At 41.6% G+C, this 27,788-nt stretch overlaps 1 protein-coding gene and 1 long non-coding RNA gene across 2 annotated transcripts; one reads left to right on the forward strand and one right to left on the reverse strand.

Moving 5' to 3' along the window:
* Nucleotides 1–988: 988 nt before the first annotated feature.
* Nucleotides 989–25,980, reverse strand: ttll12 (tubulin tyrosine ligase-like family, member 12). Its single transcript, XM_027020552.3, has 14 exons — nt 25,800–25,980; nt 25,449–25,597; nt 23,510–23,708; nt 22,120–22,279; nt 19,021–19,154; nt 17,835–17,911; nt 15,986–16,102; nt 14,548–14,742; nt 12,294–12,405; nt 7,629–7,780; nt 7,062–7,143; nt 6,285–6,353; nt 3,291–3,429; nt 989–2,635 (listed from the first exon to the last, which is right to left on the reverse strand). Exons 1-14 carry the CDS (start codon nt 25,929–25,931, stop codon nt 2,484–2,486), a joined length of 1,869 nt encoding a protein of 622 aa, XP_026876353.2. The 5' UTR covers nt 25,932–25,980; the 3' UTR covers nt 989–2,483.
* Nucleotides 9,823–14,593, forward strand: LOC113583919 (uncharacterized). The gene is made up of 4 exons (XR_004776340.2): nt 9,823–9,916; nt 13,602–13,692; nt 13,829–13,899; nt 14,466–14,593. It is a non-coding gene; the product is annotated as an uncharacterized LOC113583919 (long non-coding RNA).
* Nucleotides 25,981–27,788: the final 1,808 nt, after the last annotated feature.

Here is a 27,788-nt window from a genome sequence, read left to right on the forward strand (position 1 = left end):
CCATTATCGCCAACCGTAAACTGTGACTTAAAAAAAAAACAAAAAAACAAAAAAACAATGGCATCATTCAAACCAGCTGGTGCTCATCACAATAACAGTGTTTCTTTCGGTAGGTTCCATGATGTCTGGCCTCTGTCCCAGGTCTGGCACAGAGACCTAAACCCTTTAAGGGTCTCTAACAGGCATAGAGCAGTGCAAGACTGTGAGTGCATAAAGATGCATCATGTTTCTGTGGGTATGTAGGGTCACAGTGCAGAGCGCTTCAAGGCCACTGAGCAGGAGCAAAGCGGATTATTCTGGTTTGGCCTAGCAACATTTAGCATGTGGTACAATAGTTGGTGGGCATGTGAGATCATATTCCTTTAAACAAAAAGATATTCCCTCGTTTGGATATAATGGTACCAAGCTCTAACTGGTATAAGTACCGAATATCAATTTACATAGATAAATAATGCATGATTTGGACATAATGGTGGAAAATTCAAAGATCAATATGTAAAAAAGGCAGGAAAAGTGTATAAAAATTAAACTCCTGTGTTAGAATTTCCTACAGTGTGACTCCTTTATCCGTACAGTACAGTCCTTTCTATCTAGCTGTGTTAAAGGTTTGTCCTCTGAACGTTAGCATGTCTATTCTTAGAAAGATGAACGACTATGTCAAATTTGGTTTGATCTACTGACAGATGGCCGTCTAATTTTTGATACTGTACGTCTGAACATGTTGCACTTGCTGACAATTACATATTTCCACTTACTAATCTGCTTGGCCATCTATATATACTCATGTATCTCTGAATAAAGTGTGTGGGCTTCTTCGCATCTTGGAGTCAGTGTCACTCATTCTGAGAAACGTGTCGCAGGGCCCTGAGGAAGGACAACCAGACCAGAGAGCCCGGGTTAAGGAAATTACCCCGAGACATTCTCCAGAGGCCTCAAATGCTTGTTATCTTTAACCTGGAATAAAGGACGAGCTCAAACTCTCTTGGACTAATTCTTGAGTATGCATCTTTATTTGATTTTATAACTTTGAAGTTATAAAAACACCACCATCATAAATACCATCAAAGGCACACAATATAATGAGTTGCCTGGAGAATAACTGATTCCATTAAGCCTGGGGTCTTTTATCCATACTCTTATCACTAGGGGAGGTACCATGAACCAATCACTATCCCCCCCTTTTATCTTTTACTAGTCCTCTTTTTTACACTACTACGGGAAAAACACCATTATCACCAGAGTTGCAAATCCTGAATCAAAAATGCATGGAAAGGAGATTCTCATGATGTAGGTAATTAAAAATGCTTGAAGATATTAGTGGGCTGAACTGGGTATGTTGGATTTGCGTTAGAACCAAATTTTGTACGAAAGCAGTTCTGAAATGATTAGGTTATAGTTCATTTAAATGTCTTGTGCTGAAGAGTGTAATAAACACACTAACAATTGTTAATAATGCTACAACATGGTTACCACTTCCTCATCTATTATGTGTTTGTACAGTCACAGGTTTCCTTTAGTAATTCTCTGTATGTGTGAGTCAAAATTATGAGAGTTTCTTTCTCTGCATCTAGCAAGACAGGCAGGTGTGAAAAGCCTAGTACATGAAGTTGACATAATTGGCCAAAATGGACGAAATGAAGATCTGACTCCACCCAAAGACATGAGTCTGACATGGGTCTGAATTGACTCCACCCAAAGACATGGGTCTGACATGGATCTGATCTGATTTCATATAGCTGTTTGGTTGGTTCTCCTTGTATCTACCTTGTATTGAATCTAATTGTATTGAATGGATATACAGATGTTCTGCCGTGATGAAAGAAAGAAGCTAATTTATCAATGACAATATAATATGGACATGTATCTATGTGGAATGCTGCCATCTGTACTGTAGTTTGTTAGAGGGTAATTATGTTAATAATAGGAAACAATTAACCAATAAAAACAGTTTATAAGCAAGCAAAGTAATTATCATATATGCCATCAGAAGGAACACTATTGTGTGTTCATATTGGAGTGCAAGTTCATGGAGTGTTCACTCTTCTGTAATGTAAATTCTTCAAGGTCACTCTGTAAACTCATTTCCCTTGACTCACTATTTCTTTTTAGACACAGAAACACTTTCATCTTCCACCAAGATAGATAGAAATTTGTTAATTCTGCATTAAATAAGGTTATAATCATGTGTCTCCTCCATTTCCATGCAAATCAGGTGAAATTTAACTGCATGGACTTCATCAGCAAGACAGACAGACATGTGCCCTTGCTTATGTAGAACTGCAAGTTTGTTATTAGAGGTGGAAACCTGATATGTTGTGAAAGGTTGAGGAGAAAAAAGAACATCAATCTCCCTCTTGGATGCCGTTTTTAAATCTCTGCATGATTTTTGCTTTTGTAGACAAAAAAGTCATTCTGAACCACCATGTCAAGTTTATTGTCTTTGCATCACTTATCTTTCAGTGGCCAGTGAAATACAGACTGAATTATATGATCTGGGTGACTGGACACTGGTGCGCCTGGTCAAGGAACAGCGTCTGGAACATGTGGTCGTAGAAGCTGGGGTGGTAGAGGCAGGCACGGGCGCAGTCCGGATTGAAATTCACCTCTAGGATCTGAGGTTGCATCACACGCTCACCTGAAGGGGCAACAGCAAAAGACACTGGTGGAAAAAGTCCCCCACCAACCGCTGGTGGAAAAAGTCCCCCACCAACTGCTGGTGGAAAAAGTCCCCCACCAACCGCTGGTGGAAAAAGTCCCCCACCAACCGCTGGTGGAAAAAGTCCCCCACCAACCGCTGGTGGAAAAAGTCCTCCACCAACCGCTGGTGGAAAAAGTCCTCCACCAACCGCTGGTGGAAAAAGTCCTCCACCAACCGCTGGTGGAAAAAGTCCTCCACCAACCGCTGGTGGAAAAAGTCCTCCACCAACCGCTGGTGGAAAAATCCCCCACCAACCGCTGCAAGTCTGATGACAGAGAGACTGTACGTCCATGTTGTTTTAAGGCAACATGCCAATGGATCCCTGATCTAGAAATACCTGTTGAGGTGCTGCAGCATTGTGAAACAGCAACAGATCTCTCACTCTCTTTTTTGAAGGTTATAAAAGGAATTAGGCACATGGCTCCTGTGAGACATTGTAGAAAATGCTTCGCCTGTACTTAAGAGAAGCCTGAATCATGCACAGGCCTCATCATACACCTGTCCAGCCCCTGGCTTTGCTGTGTGTTCTCCCAGTCAAAGATGAAGTCAAATAGGACATGGCGTGGGGTGGTGGGAGAGGAGGAGCACGTACCTTCTTCACTTTTCTCCCATTTCAGCATGAGGTCAATGGCGTATATTGCTCTGGAGGAAGGGTAAGGACAGATTCCATATGGGGCAGGCCTGGATGAAGCTGCCTGGAAAAGCTCAGAGAATGCCTTGAAGATATCCCTCTGGTCAACACACACACACACACACACACACCAAAGAACTATATTAAAGCTGCTCTAACTGGTTTTATTTCTATTACAAGATGTCTCCAACCTTGGGCCCCATCAAGAGTGGAATAGAAATGATTGGCACTTGCAGAGACTGCACCACACTCAGCCCTGTGCTCTGATTCAGTGCTCATTAAAGTGCAGCAAAAAATGAGCTCTATGTTTGGAGGATGGTACTTTCCAGGAAGAACCCCAGACCTAAGGTTTTCAACCATCCTCAAGGTAGCTCATTTATCATGAGCCTTATTGGTGTTCAGTAAAGATCTTCTTCTACATTTCCTCTATCACCCCGATGGCTGACTCTCTCATTGTTCTGGCCTGGCCAGAATTTGGGATAAATACACTGCAGTTTTAAAAAGGAGAAAAGAAAACGATCGCTTAAAATCAAGAAAAATTAATTAAGCGGTGGATTCTATTATAAATAACGTCTGATCGTACAGTGGATGCTCTTACGCCAGCAGCACTGGAACGTTTAAGTAGATGAAGTCAGAGCAGTGTGTGGAGCTGAGAAGCAGATGATTAAATCCCTCCCTCCCAAAGACCCTGATTTAACTGTTAAATCACCCTTTAATTCTGTGTCTTAATGCCAGGGCTTCGATAGCACTGGGAAAATGTCCTTAGCATATAGTTACTATCTCCTCGTCTCAGAAGGTGGGACGAGTAAATGTTTGTTCTCCCTCATAATCACGCACAGTTAACCAACAAGGGTATCATGTCATGTGTGGCTATATGTAGACTGGGAACACACTGCCATGTTTACTTCAGGACATCGGAAAAGGGAATTCTGAAATTTTATTTAACTTCCATGTTATTTTCTTCAGATATACTGTGTCCCCCTCCCCCCAGGTTTGGATTTGATTTGATAGCTCTCTTACAAGTTTGTGTCAAAACTAAGAACCTGGCTAGAAGAATGTGACTCAGTGAGGAATGGGATGTCATCCTTGGGCACTGACCCTGGAACAGGAGCTTTCTGCCAGTGAGTAGGGGATAATCAATACATCAAATCAAGCCATTCTGTCTCGATCATCAGTGATGAACTGTGTCCAGAGCTGTGTATTGTACCATGTTGCAAATAATTAACTCTGCATTCAGGATGCATGAAACGCATCCTGAAACTACTCCGGATATAGTCAGAAGCAGACTATATAGTCTGGGTGATTAACCAGCTATGTCAAAGCGCGTGCTTATTTCTTTATTTTTGGCGGGTGGGTGGGTCTTGCCTTTTCAAGCCACTTGACTTTTCATTTTTGTTCTTTTGCCGGCACTGTTTTCATACCCTTAGTGAGCTCGTCTGAATGTACATAGGACAGACGTCCAGGGGAGATGCAAGCTCAAAGCGATACATTGGGGAAACAACACAGTAGGTTTGTTACACATTCACCCAAAACATACACACCTACCCCAATATATATCCATTCATACACACACATCCACCCACACCAGTACACATGCAGTCACACACACACACACACACACACACACACACACACACTCACTGAACCCACTGAAATGCAGTCACACACTCATACAGGCTCAGTCTTGGATCGTAAATAATGACCAAAGCAGATATTAAGAAACAATGGCGATTTTTTCCCCACACAAAGAGGGCGGAGATGCCAAGGGGTGAGAAGGTAATAGAGACGGCTATAACTGGAGAGATGACACTTCACTAAGGGATGGGGAAATAAGAACAGGCCGTCCTTGGAGGGTGACACTCTCCTGGGGGAAGGAGGGTTGGGAGAAGCATAAAAGACTTCCTCAGGATGGCTTTCTCTACCATCCTGGACATCCCCCTCAGCATGGCAAAATAAACCACCATTCTGAATCCAGGGTGGCCTCTTCTCTCCAACTGCTCCAAAAACAAGAAAATACCTCAAACTGGTGAAAGAAATAAATGAATGTGGAGGGTTTTTAACATCTGAGAACCTCAAAAGGAGCCACAACCGAGCTTAACCCGTGTAAGCACAAGCAGACATGCTGAGCTGGGCTCTGAGCTTTGTATAGTGGATGACCGACCAGGTGCCCACTGCTGTCTGTGTTTACTGATAAAAGCAGGGGCTGTGTCTGGGTGACCGATGCCGATGTTTAGTTAACTATTGGCCTGACAGAAACCATGAGGAGTCTATATGAATTTCTGAATAATTCTTAATATATTCATAGGTTCATAACTAATATAGTGAATAGTAAATTAATAAGTAACAAACATAGCAAATTGATTATAATAAAATTTACATATACATGACATTAAAATTGTTTTTGGCAAGAATAAAGTCAAAGCAATTGGTTTTTTTTGTGGTAGGATTTACATGAAAGTAACTGATGAGGGAGGCTGAAGCACAGAGCCTCAGGGAAGAGCTGAGATTCTGATGCGCGGAGGGCCACCTCTACACTGGAAGACCTCAGCATACTGTGCAAAGTCAAACAAGCCCTCTCTGACCAGTGACGTTTCCAGACGTTTTGAGAACGTTCCTGTCCCAAAGTGGGAGAGATCCAAGCTGTATTTTTGCTTCAAATTCTATAGCCTGATTGCAGATCATAGCAGATGAAGGCAAAATGACTGCAAGCAGAAAGGGTTAAAACTGCAATAGAAATAATAACAACAATAATAATAATAATGTAAAACCTAAGTGGTAAAAGCTTAGAATGGGAGAGATTCTGTGTTTCTTATGAACTGACCTGTGAACAGAGTAAAAATCATCCATTAATGATTCTTTTGTTGGCAACTCAAGCCCTCTCTCTGTTTACATGAAAATCCATTCCATGACAAAATCATTGTTTTCTTGTGGTGTAAAACATACTAAAAGTCTTACCTCCACCTGTTTCCATGGATACTGTGGGTACTGCTTTTCAAACATGGGAATGAACTCATCATAGTGCACCTTTATGAACCAGAAAAAAAAGTCTTAGTACCACAGAAACCTATTAGTGCCATCAACATTAATGAATAATCCACAATCTAAGGTCTAGTGAGAAGTGATTGGCGGCGTTTAAAAAAATAAGACTGCGTGTGTCGATGGGATACAACACGCCTCAGATGGAGAAAGGGGAAGAAGACAAAAAGTGCCATATTACACCTTACAAAACTGCTACCTTTGAGGTGGCTGCTTTTTTATTCATCTGGCCCTAACACAGGTGCACTGTACGACATCCTGATAATCTGAGCGGACTAGTGACAATGTTAATAATGTTCCTATAGAGGCATTGAAATTCCAAACAGACCTGAGACAATAATCAGTCTCACAATATCAGTCAATATGAATATTAAAAAGATTATTTTAAAAAAAAGCAAAAAAAAAAGCACTAAAGTGTCAAAAGACCATGTGACTAACAATGCAATTAAAAATGATTTGAAGACTTGGTCCCTTTCTATCCATCTCACAAATAAATGTGACCTATTCAGACCAGGGCACCAGAGGGTTCAGTTGATCCTGGGCACTTTTGTCTGTTTTTTCCAAAGGAAAAATGATGCCTAATTTGACTACAGCATAGCAAACATGAGCTAAGATCTCCAAAGGTCACGGCTGCAGTCCCCCACGGCCAGGCTTTGACCCCACTGACAGCCTCAGCTCTGTGAGGCTCTCACTCACCTGCTTCAGCTGAGCGCCTTCAGCGTAGTTCATCACGGTGAAGTGCTTTTGGTAATCATCGAAAAGATCGAGAGAGAAAGGCCTGGAGGGAGCACAGGGACAACTGAGATGGAGCTGGACACGCCGGGTGGGAGAACGTAAGCAAAGCCCATTTACAATCAGCAAAGCCTTCTGATTCACGGCAGAGAGAACAAGCTCATCTGTGTGAATGGATCCTAAAGCAAACTCGACACATGACTCGAAATCTCAGACTTGCTTTTCTGCTCAAACTAAGTGACATTTAAATACATGCTGGGACGTGTTGTTCTGCTGACATAGAGGCATGCACACTACATGACAGATCACAGATGATGCTCATGTTCTTTCAACTAGGAGATCCTGGACGTCTTGAAACAGGCTAACAATATCAGGAATGTTTATGTATTATGTGCAAACTGAGAGTTTGGGTTAAAGTAAAATACATATACTTTCACTGAAACTCAAATACTTTGAGAATGGTTTGGATGTTCTAATCCAATCCAAATGTGCAGCCTGTAGATCAGGCGGGTGTTCGTGTGCAAGTGCCACCTGTTGGCAAAGCGTAGCCAGAACACGTGGTAGGCGTAGAGGCACAGCGGCTGCACCGAGCGTAGCAGCACCATGTAGCGGATGTCAAACTTCACCAGGCCAATCTCCTCTCGGTCAAACAACACAGGATCCTCCAAGTACTTACAGACCACCTGACAAATAAGGTACAAACAGGCACGCAGGCACATCCACACGTGCATACACACACACGTGCACACACACACACACACACACACACACACACACACACACACACACACACACACACAAACACACAGAAATTCAGATACAGTATTCAGCCCCCTTAAAAGTCATCAGACTCATCTGGATTACAAACAGCACTTTGATAACTGGTGTTGCGCCATTTTATTTTAAAACACTGAACCTCAAAATTCCAATTAATAAAAAAAAAAATCAACACCTCTACTGTGGAAGTTTATATAGACAGAGCTAGAAAGATATCGCTTTAAAGAGATCACCGTTGGCTTATAAGTAGTCATAACTTATGACTAATAATAACGTTCATCTTTTCTGGCTAAAAGACACTTTCATTTCAAGTACCATTGGTCAGATTGTGACGAAAGTGTCACGAGTTTCTGTGGTCATATCTGAACACGCATTAGTACTGACCAGAAGACATGTGGTTCTTACAGTTTTCTGCAAGAACCAGCGTCAAGGATATTTGGTTTTTTTGGGGGAAGAGGTAAATGTGTAATAGATCATGTCCAGAACGTGCCACCTCCTGTCAGAGGAAGTTCACCACTTAAACCACAATTCCTGGAAGCTGGCATTCCTGGAAGCTTCCATATTTGAAATATGTCATTTATGGTACATATGGATGTGCTCAGTTTGGAGATCAGCAAGCTGATGACTTTGGGTGTGTATTCTGTAACAGGTACATGCTCTGCTCTTCAGTCAGCTTAAAATTCTTGGCTATTATATTCATAGTGAGGTGACCTTGATTTCTGAAACATTCCTGATCCTCTCATTATTACGCAGTGTCTTTCCCCATCTTTCAAACCTATATAGTGCCTGGACAAGAATGTTCCTCAAAACCTGGAATCTGAGTAAGTGAATTTGGAGGGAAGGCACAAAGAGGTACAGAACACAGTGGTGAAAACCTGCATGAAGGGGAACCAGTGAACAATATGAAGAGCTCTGCATTCATCTGGCCTGTATGGGAGGCATGGCACGATTTTCACAGAAAGTGGTCTGCTAAAATGTGGGATTAGTTTTTTGTGGCTAGACTGACCTTGGTGTTGTCTCCACTGTCCTATCACTGCTCTTTGACATGTAGTGAGTGTGGTACAGCTTAGCACATGATAAATCTATTAGGTTTTATTGGCCTCTCCTTAGGTCTTGGAATGTGTTGACATCTCTTCCTGATAGTGACGGGTACAGCTCCATTCTCTGGGACCCAAGGCCGCATGAACGAACACGAACACGGACACGCACACACACCTCAATTCTGCGATCCCTTTTCATCTACATTCAAAAGTTAGAAATGCATTATATTATATACTTTGTGGTGGAATTTTGAATAAACAGCAAGTCAGACGTGATTAAGAGAGTAATTTAATAAAGAAAATAGGACATACAAAACACAGCTGTGTGAGAGCTAATGCTCTAAAGCGAAAGCTCTAAAGGGGTAGACTGACTCTGGTCCTTATATCTAAACATCACATCCCGGAAGAGATGTTCTATCATCCTGTTTACCCATTTCCTGCTCCTTATCGCGATAAACACTCTTTCATATACCGGGTTGCTCTGTTCCACCAGGACGGACACAGTTTGCTAGTTCCTCTTTATCAGCATTAGTCGCACGACACATGCAAGATCACGAAGCAGCTGATTCAGCAGTCGTTTTGTTCACACAATATACAGACAGAGTATGCAGACTAAACTATTCATATAGGATTATATAATAAAAGGATTAACATGATTATATATGAATCACATGATAATACATGATCGAATAATAATTTCCATCACAACTTATAAAGTAGAAAAGTTTATGATCCATGTTCAGATTATTTTGCCACAGACAAGGTAATACTGGAACTCTCCCACCCCACCAGTGGATCGCTGACTTCGCTTTTGTTGGATTAGGAACGGTTGTTTACTTAAAGTAAAGTGAATGTCTCCCTCCCCCTGGTGACATCCTGTCTGCCATGTACACCACTATCAGGAGGAACTCTGAGACACCACGAGGTTTTATGGCTTGGCCAGAGGATAATGGCCCTCTGCGTTCCGTCGCACCCTCTCAACTGCGAACTCTCATCGTCACGGTATGGCCCCTCTCCCTGTGTGTGCGCGCGTGTGTTCGTCGGCATGACCACGCCCTCCTTGTGTTTCACACCTGCTCCTTATTGTGTGTCGTTAGTGTGTATGTATATAAGTCCTGTGTCTACATACAAGTTTTGTCGTTGTCTGAACCAGGTTAGCTTGCTAACCACGTTGTCATCCATGTGTGTAATAAAATGTTTCGTTGTGTTAGACACGGCTCGCCCCCGCATCCTGCTTTGCCTCTGAACGTCACACTCATGGTGTAGACCAGACTAGAATTAATTTGAATCATCATGACTATCCCAGGCTCTGTTAATCGTGCACATTTAAATCCATGCCTCAGACTCTCAGCAGATATTAAATTACATTAAACCAATGGAACTCCTATGTCTTGAAATTCATCCCTTCATAACAAATTTTCCTAGAGTTCTGATTTATTCATTAGATCTACTATTATTTTCTTTATCTCCATAAATCCATAGTACCACACTGCATAGGGAAATTGTAAGGAAACTTCCAGTTTTCTTAACCTGTGCCCTCTGGTCCCACTGTTTGCCTCGCCTGGTCTGGTGGTCCTTCCTCAGGACCCCTGGGGCATGTTTCTCAGAATGAGAAACAGGAGCAAGAATAAATTCTGAGAATAATAATATGCCCTTTATTTTAGAGTTAGACAAGTATATATAGACAGCCTAACAGAAAAGATGCAAATTCTGTATTATGACAGCACAGTTCAGTATCTAAACAAAGACAGCCACCTCTAGCTGGTTCAGCCCATATTTGGCACTCTAACAGAAGTAGTCATCTTATATTTCTCTTACTACAGGTTTAAGTTCTACCAAATAACTCTTAAATAACTAAATAATAATTTTTATTTGATCAACATTCAGTAACATCACTCCTATTACCAAGAAAATAGTTAACCACTTCTAATTATGTTTACTGGTAATCTTCCATGAATCAGTTATATGAAACTATATTAGGTGATTTCATTGGTCTGTATCTTTTAAGACAAGATAACCTAGTTACAGCAGACAGTACAGTTGTAATCACACTAGTGACAGCAGAGACCATACAATTACTTTGGGGACTAATCACAATACAGACAAATGATTCCTCCAGATTACAAGAAGATAAGATGGATAGGGGGATTGGAGGGAGGAGTTGTATTAATACGGATTAAACTATTGTTTGTAAAAAAAAAAGAAACGTGAAAAAAAATCAAGTCCAAGCTCAAAGTGAATAAATGAGACTGCAGGTACAGGCAGGCTTAGGCAAGCCCAGCCCTCTGCAAACTGATGCTCTATCTGTCTAGCAACCAGCGATGCATAACGTACTCTGCTCAGCGTACCGGGTGATCTTCATGCCCTGCACGCTCAAAGCAAGGCCCGCAGGAGCACCGTCTCTGCTGCAGCCGCCTCCAGGCCTACACAGAGTTCATTTCGGGGCCAGTATGGGCGCGCTGACCTTAGAAGGGTTTCACTGCTATGTCTGTGCATGGTGATGTTTTCTACAGTCTGACGGGCTTGTCTGGAACATACTCTAATCATCAGCCCGTCCCCCGTTGTTTGGTTTCTTTTCTGAACTCGAGCATATTTCTCCAAGATACCAGACAGCCTCTTGCGTCGCCATTGCAAACTTGTCATTTAAGGAAAGACAGGAAATAACAGCTGGAGTCTCATACATCTAGTAACCTCGGAAGGGTCACCATGCCCCAATTCACAAGGCATGTGAAATATATGGGGCAAAAAATGGTATTAGGCGCCACCTCTTGTGGCAAAAAAAACAACAACCCAATATGCTAGTGTTGGATGAATATATAAATTAATCTCATTCCATTCCATCCTGGGTCACAGGGCCCAGAACATCAGCCCAGACATTTCTCTTCCCTGGAACAGATTCCAAGTCCTCCAGTGCGACACCTAGACACTCCCAGGCCAGCTGCGAGATACAGTCTCTCCAGCAGATCTTCCCAAAACACCACTCTGCCTTCCTTGCATGTCCTTCAGACTAAAGTTGGACAGCAGATGGAGAATCCTCTGGGAAGCATTTCCCCCCACGACTCCCATATATCGTTTCCGACGGCTAAAACTGTTTATGACAGCAGTACCAAAACAACCTGGCCTGAGTCAGCAAGGGAAATATGCAAAGCAGTGCCAGAAATCTACTTGTGGCAAAATGTGCTCATGGCATTCTTGAACTTGCAACATTACAATGACAGAACAAGCATATTTCTGATTAGCTGCGTCACTATAATTGTAATTATAGCAAACCCACCCACAAATAATATTCTAATAATTGTAATAATTACCATAAAATTTAAATGAGAGTTTTATCTAATTACCTGCTAATGTGCAAGTGTGTATGTGTGTGTGTGTGTACCTTCGGGGTGCTCTCTCTCTGTCGGATGATGTAGTCGAGGTTGCTGGTGATGTGTGTATCCAAAGCCCGGGCCAGGTTCCAAGGCTTACAGATCCAGTGGTTATCTTCTCCTCTGGGAACCAACAGTCATCAGCAAACATTAGAAACAGAACTGCTCTCATCTCATTATCTGATCATTTACAATGTCAATGGAGTTCAGTGTTGAGCCTCTACATTTGCTTAGTCATATATTTTGCTGGTAACTTTAAATTCATGCATCGTAACTCATCAGATGCATCGACCAGTGAGCGGAGTGACGACATTCATTTAGCCACTATGGATCCTGTCACCACAAACTGGAAGAGCTTCCTCAGAACTAAAGCTTTGAACAGGCACCAGAGGAAGTTGTGGAGGGGATGAATGGGTGATGGAATTTTCTGATACTGTTTTGTAGACTGTAAACATCTACTGTTCAGAAAATGTATGACTTGCTTTTGTCTGAGGTCTGAGTCAAGGTAGTACCAAGATATTTGGCAATGTTCATTTAAATCCTAAGAACAGTCACATCTGTCAACCTTTTGCTCAGAATAACCTTTTTCTTTGTTTCTTATTGTGTATAAATATCTTAGTCCAAGACTCCCTTTTCATTCTAGGCTCTGTATCACTGTGTGTGAGAATCCTTTTTGAAAAAAGCTTGCAATAAAACACAAAAGTCACAATCATAGGTCAATTATGGATTGTTCGTGGTTAACAAAGAATCCAGTAGTCATAAGAAAACCCAATAAGAACCCATTCTAAATATTAATCAATGCCTTTCAGTTAGCAACATATCTGAGAATGATGATGTACACAGCAGTAGGCGCAAAAGTTGCATGATTCCACAACACTGAATTAAATTCTCTCATATTGCATATTTTACCCTTGTTGTACATGATGAATAATGTGGTGATGATCAGAAAAATCTGGGTTTGTTTAGTGAATGTTGCAAATTGTAACAGCAGTGATTTGTGGGTTGGAGTCCTGATGAACCTGCTCACCGAAGGCTACCGTTTTCCTGCGATTCATATCTTAGGTTAATACTTGCGGACCAAATTTCTGTAAATTTCAATCATCTGATTTGTTAATTCACTCATCGGATTCCTCAATGGGTAACCTGGTGATGACTGTCACCAATTAAATATCACAGAAAATGCCCATAAAGCTCTTGCTAATCAGGACTACCAACATACTGCACCGTAATTTCTCATAATTATCACGCATGTTACTTCTCTTTTGCTACCATCACGGAAATTCTGTTTCAGTTGAATCAAATCTATTTTTTGCTGTCAGCACCCTGATGAGAGTTCCTCCAAAGTGAAGACTCTGGTAGATGTCTCTCTGAGCAAGATTCTTCTTTTATGTTTCAGCCTTCTAAACTATGGTAAAACATACCATATATTTCACTGATTGGTTCATTTTATAGTCTTCATTTTATAGTCTTTAAATGGCATTTTTTCCCTGACAGTCCAAACTATAATTTTTACCTTATATGGTAATCTTTTTTTGTCCTGTTGTAGGACAAACTCTGGTCTGTGAAGTCTCATTCTCATGTACTCCTACTGAGATCACAGGTGTGCACGTCACAATGGTGAGTTTTGTTACCCCATCACAAACTCTCAGGTGTAATACAGGACTGTAAATCAATCGTATACCACAAAAGAGTTCCTGTGGCTGTTTTCTATTGGGGGGCGGGTGCTAGCATGTGCTTACTTTTGATTGGTCAGTGGTGGCAAACTGTTCTTGGTCAAGATAAGATTGAAGGATGCCTGAGTGGTGGGAGAGGGTTTGGGGAGGAATGTGAGAGTGGAGATGAGCAGAACTTTGGCAGAGCTAGCACACTGGGGAGTGAGGTTGGGAGAAATCTCTCTTTGAAGCTCAGCTCTTCAGATAGCATTACATAATGTAAATATTTAAATATTCACTAACTAGAGTGAAGAACCAGCTATAGTTACATAGATTGCAGACATCAGTTCCTTGTAGAGGAATCCTATCTACTGCCCCAGTTTACTATTATAATCATAAAATCATAAACCTATAATACACTTCAACTGTGGTGAATATATTTTATGTTTCGATGTTAAGACTGTTCCTTTGCTTTTGCACTCAAATGCACTTCAAATCATCCATGCTTGTGTGACACCTACGAACACGCAGTAAAGGTCGTCCTCACTGAAGAGGGTTAAAGACAGATGCCACCGCCTGTGCCCCGGAACTGATCATAACGCGGGGAGCTCACCTCTCCTGTCTCTGCTGGTAATGCCTGATGAACTGTGGAAGCTCTGTTTGGAGGTTAAAGGTCCTAGGAAGCCACGGAGGCCCCTGACCCAGCCTGGCTCTGCGGGACACCGATGCTAGGCAGTCCTTCGTGGTCAGAACTGTCTCACAGGGGAATTGGTTGAGCAGGATGTGAGGTCGTTCCATGCTCAGTTTCCTAAATGGCAGATCAATGCATCAATCATCAAGGACATTCTCTTGTGTGCATCTATTTACTTTTACACATTCTTTCCTGAAGTAAATATTTTGGTTTTCTATATTTACAAGTATGAGAATACAGGAATGTCTTTCTTTCTGCCTGACTGGGCTGAATAGCAAAAGTGCCCTTCTGCTCATTACAGAGCTCTATACAGCGGGTGAAATAAGCATTGAACACGTCACCAATTTTCTAAGTAAATATATTTCTAAAGGTGCTATTGAAATGACATTCTCATCAGATGTCGGTAACAACCCATCCAATCCACACATGCAAAGAAATCAAACCACAGATAAATTAAGTTATGTGTAATAATGAGGGAAATAAAGCATAATTTTGCACAAAGCAAATATAATGGGCTATTGTATTCCAGTTAGTAGCATGGATGCTGAGGAGGTCTGACAATGCTAATTAAGACTTAGACGCTCTCCCAGTGTAGCCTGTACACTGTACACAATTGTACACTGGGAAGACCCACTGTGGCGAAAGAAGAAACGTGATCCATCATCTGTTCATGTTTGACACAATTTGAATTAACAATGGCTGACATAACTGCTATATTTGTTTGGCTTTCTAAGGCACTGTAATGCTAAAGATTAAGTGAGCAAAATACATACTGGCAAACTATACATAAATCAAATGCACTTTGTAACATTACAGAGCACTGTGCGTGTGTGTGTGTGTGTGTGTGTATTATAGGCAAAATGATTGCCAAAGTCCACACTTGAGTGTGCAAAGGCTGTCACCAATCTGTGACTGGGGAGCCAGGCTGCCAAACCACACGCACACAAAAACGTACACACGCACGCACACACACACACGCACACACGCACACACACGCACACACACACACACACACACACACACACACACACACACACACACACACACACACAGACTTACGTTTCGGGCATCCTGTCTTTTGATGGATATGTACAAGGATCCATATCACCTTTACTAGCATGCTTTTTAGCATGCTTTAGGCATGCATACAATAAAATAAACAGCTTACATAAGCATTTCTTGCTGGCTGTCTTAATACTGATCCTAATCCTTAATACTGAACTATATTCAGTCATGTAGTTGGGTTGCCAATTCTTGATAAATGTTTATGCAGCCAGTCCCGAGTACACTCTGAATACATTAATATGTGAAACCAAAATAGGAATCAGTTGAGATTAAAACCTTTCCCCACAGTAAACACCTGTAGTCACGAATATGAGAATACATCCAGAGTATGTCAGCCTCATCTTCATTTTCAGTGAACTGGAAGCATGGATGCTTCAAATGGTCGAAAACCTGCTTTGTCTCCGTGTACACCCTGTAACACACATACAAAACACAGAACTATAAAACAAGCGCAAAATTGCATTCTGATGAAATTTAACATTTAGAGACTGTGAACCCGAGATGGAAAAGAACATCTATGCAAGGGCCTATGTAGCATCGGTTTTCTGTACTGTCTATTCCTATCATAAGTAGCACAGGCCGTCAAGAAAGCATATGACTGGTCTAGACGAAGCTGAGATATATTAAGCTTTAGCTAATGCAACGACTAATGACTAATGCAACTAATGCAAACGTGTTGTTATTCATGATTGCGCAATGAAAAAGTCTGGTGTGCGGGACTGAGGAAGTGCAATTTCAACATAGTAGTGTGTGTGTGTGTGTGTGTGTGTGTGTGTGTGTGTGTGTGTGTGTGTGTGTGTGTGTGTGTGTGTGTGTGTGTGTGAGGGACTATAACAGGAAGAGAGAGGAGTCTCAGGGCTCCTCTCCTATCAGAAGAAACTCTGCACATGAGTCTTTCTGCAGAAATACGTGTACTTTACTTGCAAGTGGTGTATATCTGATATTTCACATAACCTCTGGCTCCAAAAGTTCTACAACACGCATCACAGTAGGTTACAGTATATACATAACACTATGGAAAAAATTCCAAGTGAACCTTTTTGCAACAGCGATCAACAATACTCATCAGTTTTGTGGGTCTATACAGTGCAGAACATAAGTAAATGAAAAGGGACAGTTTTTGTCTAGCAGAGAGATATGGTGGGAAAAATCATGGCAAAACATGTGCACCATTGTCCTGCTTCCCCCCAATCAACCAGACCAACCAACCGGAGGGGTCTCCCCCTCCCCTTTGGTAGAATCCATACATTCTGACAAAATGAATTAATGATAACAGATCACAACCCTTACACACCTCTCCTTTGGGAGATTCTACACATTCTAAGTTGATTTAAGGATCTTTAGGTCAAGAAATTAAAAACTAACCATATCCCAACCAACCAGACTGCAGCAATATAACCAACTCCTGCCACAGAGCCTGGCCCTCGCGCGGGGTCATTTACAACAACATTTGAGTTACAACAGGGTGCTCGACTAGGAAATCATTGCAAGAATTCTCTGAGGAACAATAAAACAAATAAATAAAGGTTTTCAGTCTCATATGAAAACAAATATACACACACACACACAATCACTCTGCAGTCTCAGGTTTCTCTCCAACACACACACACACTAGTCTTCAGGTCTCTCTCTCTCTCTGACACACACACACACACAGTAGTCTTCAGGTCTCTCTCTCTCTCTCTCTCTCTCTCTCTCTCTCTCTGACACACACACACACACACACACACACACACACACAGTAGTCTCAGGTCTCTCTCTTTCTGTCTCTCACAGGCACACGCACGCGCACACACACACACACACACACACACACACACACACACACACACACACATATGCACTGTATGTATATGTCTGTGTGTGTGTGTGTGTGTGTGTGTGTGTGTGTGTTGGAGACTAAAGGCTGAAGGCATGCACCACACCCAGGACATGAACCCAGGGCTGACAGGAGGTAAATGTGAGCTCTGACCACCCGACCAAAATGCAGCTCCCTGACAGCAGCCAGAGCTCCCGTCTAACCTTCCTCAGTGATGGACTCCATCACACCATCCTCCTCTTTGGAGAGTGCCGGTCACTCTCACAATGCCTTCAGTCTTCGTTACTCACTGAGTATGTCTGAGTATGTTAACAGCAGCACTCACTTCAGAACTTTGCCCGCTGGCGCTGTGCAGGCCGGGATGTTGGCAGGGAGTTTCTCTTTGTTCTCGTGTAATATGGTCTACAGAGCAAAAGGGAAATTGGAAATGGGAGTGTAAATGTAAATAATGTAGTAACTGAAAAAAAACAGAACCAAATCAAATTTTAACCAGAATCAAAGACCCTCAAAAATTTAATAATTACACTGGTCAACAATGATTTTGCTTAATGCAAAAAATACCTGCTTATATTTTTTGCATATATTTTGAATAAGGTCTGACCAATAGAAAAAACTTAAAAAGCCAGGGCCCTGTCCAATGCCTTGCTTTACTGGGATTATTGGGAACTTTTAAACATTTTTTTTAGAATTGCATATTTTATTATTTTATATTTCATTTATTTATTATTTATTTAATGTACTTGTTCTTGTACGTCTGCAGAGTTAATCTCTCAATATGCAACAAAGAAGAGATTGAAATTAGAACCGACAAGGCGTCCTTGTTTTAAAATGAACACAGACTGCTTGATGAGCTCGAGACCCTCGCCACAGGCAAACAAAACCATCAGCTCTAACTGACAGCTTTAACCGCCACACCCAGAGCCAACACGTTTGGCCTACATGCAGCGCACACACTTCATTTGACTACTGATGTCTATACCAGTGGGGCCCCACTGAAAGAGACAGAACTGAGGCCCTTTTAAAAAATGTTTATTATTAGTTTTTGTAAATATACGAGTTCCTCCTGGGGAGCCCTTACACCAGTGTGTTGGTAGTCTGCATCTAGAAGGCTAGGTGTATGTGCATCATTACCTAAGCTGAACCTGCGAGTACTCCAAGGAAGGTTAATGATTCATTTTGATGAACACAATGTAATTGACAATTTCTCTCAGTGAAGCGTGACTGCAGGTATAAACACCTGTGTCCCATACAACTGTCATTAAACATCAACGGACTGGCATGCTTTCCTTTCCCCCCCCCCCCCCCACCATACTTTATAAAAAACACTGAAGGATAATTTCAAGCAATTATTAAAATCTAGCTTTTTTTTTTTTGTATCCCACCCTGAAAAGATATTGCTTTTCCTAGGAAATTCAAATCTTCCTTAAATGCACAAAAATGCTTCATAGCTACTGAAAGAACTTTTAAGGACAGAACCTCCCTAATGTTCTATCAAATAAGCACTTTATTACCTCATAATACAGGTCAGGGGGCTCCGGAGTCTCATCGCTTACTGCTTCCAGGTCGGCAGGCAGCCAGGGCAAGAGTCGACATTTCCTCACCAGTGAATCAGGCTCCCCATAAGTGTAATCCCTGGTCACCTCATCTGGAGGTAATGGAGAACGGGAGAAATAAATGGAGCTGAGGACTGTTAGCCACCATGAAAAAAGTGTTTCAAATCACAACTTCTGAAGTTGTGTTAACAGTGTTCAATGCTTCTATCATTTTGCTCAAGAAATAAAGCAAAAAATAGGTGGGCCTCTTTCACACCATTTCAAAATCAAAGCTGGAAACAGAATCGGGTTTATGGGTCGGATATGCTCACACTCACCAGGAATTTGGTTCCGACTGTTGGTAACAATATAGACAACATACAGACAGGAGACAATATGCAAACAATAGACAGATTATGTACAAGACACAAGTGCTAGTGTGTGTGGTAGTGCCAGCATCAGTAGTGCCACATGTATGGGAGTGAAGTTCTGACAAAGGGCATTTGTACAATACAGTACTGCAGGCGTGAGGCAGCATGTCATGGCTATGGGAGAAAACGGGAGTAGCTATGGCCCAGCAGATGGTACTGGTCAAGTACTTCATGGGTGATGGCATGAGTGACGAGTTAGCCATTATTTTGTACTGTGATCTGTGTAGGAAACATAGACCACAGTTTAATGGCCTCTGAAGGCCACCGTAGGTGTACCAGGCACAGCGTGATGCGGGAAAAATAACTTGAATCAGTATGAGATGATGTCATTCTTTAAAGAAAGGGAGAAGCCCTGTGTTTGAAGATAATGGTAAACTTGATACTGGATTTTAATTTGTGGGATGAAAGATTTGAATATAAATGGTGGAAACTTCAAAGCTTGGAATGCAACTGAAATTGAATTCTTGTATGCCCTTCAGTCATTCTGAGAGGGCGTCTCAAACAAAGTTATCTTTAACCTGCAATACCGGACGAGACCAGCTATTCTCTTCATCTCATTCATGAGTCTGCAGCTTTATTCCTATTTGGATTTAAAACTATAATACCGGCAAACAGAAGGATTTAGGAACCACGTTGCCATGAGGAAAAAAACGACCCCTGGTTCACATTCTCACTTTCATGCTTAAGAAAGAGGGGAGGTGGAGAAACATAGGCTGATAAAGACCACATAAGGCCCCCATAGATCACCTGGTAGGACAGGGAGCGCCTGGTGTTGGTACCACCAAGGACAGGGAGCGCCTGGTGTTGGTACCACCAAGGACAGGGAGCGCCTGGTGTTGGTACCACCAAGGACAGGGAGCGCCTGGTGTTGGTACCACCAAGGACAGGGAGCGCCTGGTGTTGGTACCACCAAGGACAGGGAGCGCCTGGTGTTGGTACCACCAAGGACAGGGAGCGCCTGGTGTTGGTACCACCAAGGACAGGGAGCGCCTGGTGTTGGTACCACCAAGGACAGGGAGCGCCTGGTGTTGTAGCAATGGATCATTTTACTTCACCAAATGAATAGCACAGACCCCTCTCCTCCACCCCAAGTTATAATTATAGACCCCTCTCCTCCACCATAAATTATAACCATAGAGCTTTGGGATTAACAATTTAATATCTGGTTCTCCCTGTGTACGTGAGGTCTTATCTACTTTAGGGCTGTGTGTGTGTGTGCCCTCTGTTCATTTGAAATGGTGTTCATCCTTACTGCAGCCCAACACATGTTACCATCATAAAAAAAAAAGAAACATTTAAAATGATTATTATTATAACCGCTTTAAATTTAACTGTGGCCTGCCATTGTCTCAATGACATCTCATGCATTTTTTTATAATAACAACTGCATCAAATAGCAATTATTTCCTAAGTGTGATAACAATAAGACTGCTTTTACCCAGAGGCTTCTGTCTTAAAACAGCCTGCTTCCTTCACACTCTCCTCTCCTACTTGAACCTGTGACCCCAGTAAAAGACCTGCAAATAAGCAAATCCCCCCACCCCTCCCCCAGCACATTCCAACCCCTTTTGACAAAAATGATTTACTGACTTTAGGCCATAAAGTTTAAAAGGAACAAATGTCCTGCATTTCTCCCCCAACCAACCAGACCTGAGTGTTCTAACATGAGAGGAGTGGGTCTGTGTGTGTGTGTGTGTGTGTGTGTGTGTGTGTGTGTGTGTGTGTGTGTGTGAGAGAGAGAGCGAGTGAGAGAGAGAGAGCGAGAGAGAAAGAAAGAGAGAGCTGTAATGAAAACAGTGTTTAAAGGAAAAGAGGTTTAAACATTGAATTAGAAATGCTGATAACATAAAACAAAGGATTAGAGAGATTCTGTATCTTTATAAAATGATCTGTGTACAGAGCAGGGGTCACTGTAGGGGCTTCTACAGACTTTTGCAAAGGACTCTGGGTAAGCCTCTGCAGCCCTCTGTGTAGGGCACATCTCTCCACAAATGCCTCAAATGCTTGTCATCTTTAACTTGCAAAAAGGACGAGAGCAGATGCTCTCTTCAACTAATTCTTGAGTCTGCATCTTTATTTTCTATTTGAATTTACAACTTAAAGCCCGTAAATCCACAACAGAGTAGATGTCTGTTAAAGCCCGTAAATCCACAACAGAGTAGATGTCTGTTTCATATGAGACTGAAACATTTAATTGTTTATATACCAGGGATGACAAAAGGTGGGGAAATGAACTTTGTGGCCTAAAATCAATAAATAATTTTTGTCAGAAGGGAAAAGAATCTACTAAGGGGAGGTTGGGAGGGGGTGTTAACATTCACTGATCTTGTCAGAAGGGGGTCATACCTAAACCCCCAGTTAGCTGATTTCAAAGTTATACATTCAAATAGAAAATAAAGATGCAGATTCAAGAATTAGTTAAAGAGAGTATCTGCTCTTGTCCTTTATTGCAAGTTAAAGATAACAAGCATTGAGTCCTGCATTGAGAATGTCTGAGAGGTACACAGGAGTTTAATATTTATACACTTTTTCAACGGTGATTATATAATTGTCCCGCCTTTGAAGTTTCCCCCCAGGTAATCACTGAAAAGGGATTGCTGAATTGAAATGTGTGTGTGTGTGTGTGTGTGCATGCATGTGTGTGTACCTCCATGCTCCAAGTCCTGAAGAGGCCAGAGCACTGTGTAAGCTATCTGCTGAGGGGCGTAGAATAAAGGGGCCATACAGCAGGACGGCCGAGAAGAGTGCAGCACCTGCGAGCCAAACTCATCCATGATATACCAGACGGGCACTTTCTCTTCTGCAGACTGCAAGAGACACCACACACACACACACACACACACACACACACACATCCCAAAAAAAACAACCCTCTGCTCAGAACCTGCTGCTGCATCAAACACATCAGCCACAATAAACATTGATTCCCACACTCCGATATGCACTTTAATCAGAGTGAATTAAAGAAACAAACACACACATTAAACCTGAACATAATTTACTTGCCAAGTTATTACTTTCTGGTTCATTTTTCCCTCCATTTTTTTTCAATTTCCTTGATTGTGTAGCATGTGCAGTCACTTATCGGTTCCACACTTTCCTCAGCACTGCTTCAAGCTCTAGTGTAAGGACATACAAGACCCTTTCTCTGCCCTGTTGTGAGGATAAAGCTTGATTTCAACACGCACTGGTTGCTGCCTGACGTTTCCTACACCCACCAGACATCTCTCAGGGGGCATCTAGCCCTGCTCTGTGGAGAAGAAGGTCCTTGGTCTTCTGAAATCGACGTTTCTCTGTTTGATCCCTTGTGTTGTTGCTGTACAGGTGAATGCAAAATAGTGATGCTGCTAGAACAGAAGGTCAGTCTGATCTGGGAAAATTACTGCCTTCACATCTGCCAATTACAGGCTGATGTAACCTGATCCAAATTTAATTCAGAGAAGAAATTTGCTAGGGTGCTCTAAAATGATAGCTAGGCAGTCTTGTACCAGTATCTTGGACAACGACTTAATTAAAAAGAAGCAAGCCTGGTCTAAGAAAAAAATCCTCTATCTATATTCTGGTCTCGACTTGACAAGTCTGTTGCTTTAGGTGAACATGCATTACTGAGCACTGTGGCTGACTATGGCAGCACCATCACCAGACCAGAGCAGCGGAGCGAGGCATTTAAAACACACCCGATTCATTAGCATGTAAGTAGAGAGGGATATCAGAAACGGGGAAATTACTGAAAATTTAAAAACAAGAAAACAGTTGTAGAAAATAAAAATACCCAATACATGATATATAGTACAATATAGTACTATAGTAATATAGTTTCATTTAATTTATTTTAATGGCTGTTTGGAGACTTTCATTTTAACTAACTAAGTATTAAATTTGTTTAATTTGCCTATTGGCAAGTTTAGTAATTTATAAGATTCTATCATTTGGCTGCTTTGGTTCTTTACACACTTAAAACGTTGTTTTTCTTGCTTTTCTAAGCTCCTGGACCTACAGCCTGGATCTACACAGTGCTCAGTGTGAATTCAGCATACCCCCTGTGACAGCTGGTAGGTCTGGTTGAATTTCCACATGTTGTCGAGCACCAGGTCCACCGTTTCGGCGTCAGGAACCTCCCCGTGGAATGGCAGGCCCATCAAAGCGGCCATGCGACCCAGCAGACCTGGGATCTCCTGCAGCTGCTGCCTGGCGTTCTCCACCCGATACGTCCATGCGTGGTCCACGAGGTAAACACTGCAAAGAAACGTAGAGGCTCAGAGACAGCAGGGTGACTAAGTTTCCCTTTGAAGCTTCAGTGTGTTTAAATTCTGATCTTTGTTTCTCTCTGCGTCCATGTTTCTCAGATGAGATGGCTAAAAGAAGCTAGGGAAAAAAGCTCTAACATATGATGCCAGGAATCTAACTGGCCTGAGGAAGCGATATGCCTCATGTTTTGGGAGAATGTTTGGTATTATGATGATGAATGTAAAAACACCACACACAAATCCTGTGACAACAATTTCAATATCTTTAAGAAACATCCTGTAAAGCTTTAGTTCAGATATCAGAATACTAGAGTTTTGGGATGAAGCTGTTGGGATGTTGGGAAGCTTCTGAAAGCCTCTCATTCCGGTTGCCCTGCTACCCTGTGCTTCAGTTTGATGACTTGTCCTTGACTAATAGGGGAGGTGGACATCCTTAGTGGGGCGTTCAGCACTCGGGCTGCAAATGTCTGCTGAAATGTGCACTGCAGAATTCCCACATGGCTCCAGTTCTTTAAATGAATGTGGAGTTACGTGGAGCTTCATGCAAATCGGAGGTGAATGATATTGAAGATGTAAAAGTAGCCTGAGGTAGGTGAAATTAACCACATAACTAGGCACATTTAAATTCAGTAACAAAGAATCCCAGACATCCAGACGACAGTAGTTTCCATCTCCTGTCAGACAACGTCCAACAGCCTCTAGCTGAACTCACTCTATATATAGCAGAAGGAACAAAGGATCTGTCTGCAGTGTCCCTGATCACTTATTACTGTCTATTACTGACATTGCTGCAACCATAGGAGTAACTGCACTACTCTGCACCGATTTGCAGACATGGAGATGTAAAGCACTCCTAGGATTTCCTTGTTCATAGTGATGTTCATTTCTGATTGATTTAATGTTGTATTACTTGACCTAATATTCATTATTTTCTTAGCCTTTTTGATTGATCTATTCCTGCACACAAGCCTCTGACTAAGTGATGTAAAAGCTAATGGGATTGTTCTAACACAGTGAAGACACACACACACACACACACACACACACAGGTGTTAGTACTTCACCTGCTTATTAAGGCTTAGAATGTGTACTCCACTACAGTTAACACAGACTCATCCTACTTTAAACTGTACTATATAACCGACATACCTTTACCCTGCTCAAACAAACTGCGATTATTTAAAAGAGCTGAAAGTTATTTTTACCACCAAAACCGTAGCAAGCAATATTTATGAAAATTATTTTTATTTTAAAATGGAGAAGAAAAAAAAAAAAAGGCTTGTGGTGTGAATGTAGCCTATGCTCTATAGAGCCTGTCCGTTTAAAATAGATCGGGTACAGACGCCCTGAAACATCCACACCAGTAGGTGTCAGTATAATTACGGCTTCATAATGTGAATTAGAATCATTGGTAAAATTACTTATTGCTCCTTTAAGGGATGAGTAAACTCTACAATTTATTTAGGAGCTTAAGTTAAATACAGCTCATCCATTTACCAACTGTCGCAATCAACTGTCATATTTTATAAACTTCGTATATTATATTTACATTAGGTTTTTAAGTGCTCAAGTGTATGCTTATATGCTGGTCTTCTCCTTGTAACAGGGCAGTGTAATACCTCCTCGTCCTTTTATTCACTGAAGTAAGGGGTTTATGTACTGGCGGGGGGGCCACAGTGGGAACTCCAGCGCTGACCCTGACAAAGAAACGTTACTTTGCTGCCCTCACCTGGCCGGATCGCACGCCTGCAGCCCGCTCTCTCGGGTGACAATAACTTTGTAAGAAACAGCATCGCGGTTTGATCTGCTTTGCAAAGCCGCCTCCTCCTCCTCCTCCTCCTCGCGCATCACTCCAAACACTTCCCCCGCATCAAACACCTACAGGAGAGACAGACAGCCAACGCCTTCTCAGCGAACAGCCTCTCACACACCACGTAGCCCATTACGTATGTGCAATGTTAACAAATGTTGATGCACGCATATCAAGAAACTATTCGCCACGCTTTTGCTGTCGCTCTGTTCCCTCCACTAGGGAGCTGGCTGGCCAAGTCTCTGTACAGGGAGGACTGCTCTTTCCTACCTCTCTCGAAAGCTTATAGTGCAAACTCCTCCAGTATATTGGAGGAATGCCGGCGGCCTTTAGAGCTGGCGTATGGGAAGCGAGAAAGATCTTATAGTCCTCCTCTTCTCCGAGGGTGAGTGCGTTTTCCATGTTTAACTCTGACAGCGTCTGGACCGCCGCTCCAAAACACACGTGTGAAAGAGCTGTCCCGCACTGAATTATGGGAATGCGAGTTAAAGGGCCATGAACGCGTTTAGGCCCGCTGCAGTATTCCACACCGACCCCAACCCAGCCTGGTAGTCACATTAATTAACACTTAACCACACGGCAGTATTCCACACTGACCCCAACCCAGCCTTGTTGCATTTAACAACAGCATAATAGCTAACCGCTGCCTCTCCAGACTAAACAAATGGATTAATTCCTACTGATCTGACAGTTCTGCACAGTGCATAACACAAATATTCTGGCCCTACACCATTAAGGGATTTATAGACCAGTAATATATATATATATATATATATATATATATATATATATATATATATATATATATATATATATATATATATATATATAACATACTGGTAGCCAGTGTAAGGATTAAAAGTGGGAGAGAAAAGTTGAGTCTGAACACCTGAATCAACAGAAGCTGTTTGATTATCTCTCTGGGAGTCCTGTTAGGAGACCGTTACAGTACTTAACCCTGCTAGAGACAAAAGCATGGATGGGTTTCTCTAGGTCTGGTTTTGTCAGGAAAGCTGTGATCTTGTTGATGTTTTAAAGAGGTAAAATACTGATGTAATAAACAGATACCACAGTCTATTAGTATGCAAAGGTGTAGCTCTTTAGATTTTAGGGTGTTTATTGTTATATTGACAAATATAATAATCTATTTTTTCTTTATAGAACTGTAGAAAGGTTTGGCACATCCAAGCTGCACTGAGATCGAGCAGCAGTAAAACTGATTACTAATTGTCAGCTGCCTTAATTGGAGCATTCTCAGTATTATGAGTAGGCAGAAGTCCTGACTGAAATCTTTCTACACAGCTATTTAAGGACAGAAAGCCAGTAAGTGCTATGAAGATGATTTTCTCAATGGGTTCCCAATGAACGGTAGATTTGAAATGGGTCTGTAATTATTTAAGAGTTGCTTCAAGATTCATTTTTAAGAAGCTTCACAACTGCAGTTTTTAGTGAGCTTGGAAAAACGGTGGATAAGAGTATGTTGTTTACCAGGAAAAACATGAGATAAAAGTGATGTGTTTGCTAGGAGAAATGCTGGATAAAAGTGTGTTATTTACCAGTAAAAACACTGGCTAAGAGTGTGGTGTTTACTAGGAAAAAACGCTGGATAAGAGTGTGGTGTTTACTAGGAAAAGTGTAGGATACGTGTGGTTTTTACTAGGAAAAACACTGGATAAGAATGAGGTGTTTACTAGGAAAAACACTGCACAAAAGTGTTTACTAGAAAAAATACGGGATAAACGAGGTTTTTACAAGGAAAAACACTGGATAAGAGTGAGATGTTTAGAAAAAACACTGCATAAAAGTGTTTACTGGAAAAAATGCAGTTTAAGTGAGGTTTTTACTAGGACAAATGCTGGATAAAAGTGAAATGTTTAGTATTTGAAATATGTTGGCTGCTATTGAGTTAAACAAGTTGAGGCTGAAAGTAGATGATTTGAGGTAATGAACTGCATAGGTTAAAATTTAATTGTTAATAGCTCTTAATGTGGTGATGGAGAGATAGCAGGTTCATTTGTGCATGTACTAATTGTTTGATATTGTGAATTTATATTGTGCAAAAAAGCTACAAACTCATTATATCATTCAGTAGATACTAATTCTGGGCCCAATTCTGTTTGTGAATTTGTTAATTTGTGAACCATGTCAAAGAGAATTTCGTTATTGTTAATGTTATTGTTGATAATGCTTGATCATCTAGCTTCACATATTATTTTATTGCAATTATGCAGCCTATTGTGAATCTCAAGTTTTGTTTTA

Source organism: Electrophorus electricus, chromosome 11 (genome assembly GCF_041902795.1).
Source record: "Electrophorus electricus isolate QZ-2024a chromosome 11, ASM4190279v1, whole genome shotgun sequence".
In the NCBI taxonomy this organism is placed as follows: Eukaryota; Metazoa; Chordata; class Actinopteri; order Gymnotiformes; family Gymnotidae; genus Electrophorus; species Electrophorus electricus.

What these genes read in the sequence shown, in the direction of transcription:
- ttll12 (XM_027020552.3), bottom strand. Translation starts at nt 25,931, where the DNA reads ATGGAAAACGCACTCACCCTCGGAGAAGAGGAGGACTATAAGATCTTT. An exon ending in ACTATAAGCTTTCGAGAGAG is followed by an intron (nt 25,598 to 25,799) that starts GTAGGAAAGAGC and finishes TCTCTCCTGTAG; the next exon opens with GTGTTTGATGCGGGGGAAGT. An exon ending in ATGGGAGAAAAGTGAAGAAG is followed by an intron (nt 2,636 to 3,290) that starts GTACGTGCTCCT and finishes TTGCCCCTTCAG; the next exon opens with GTGAGCGTGTGATGCAACCT.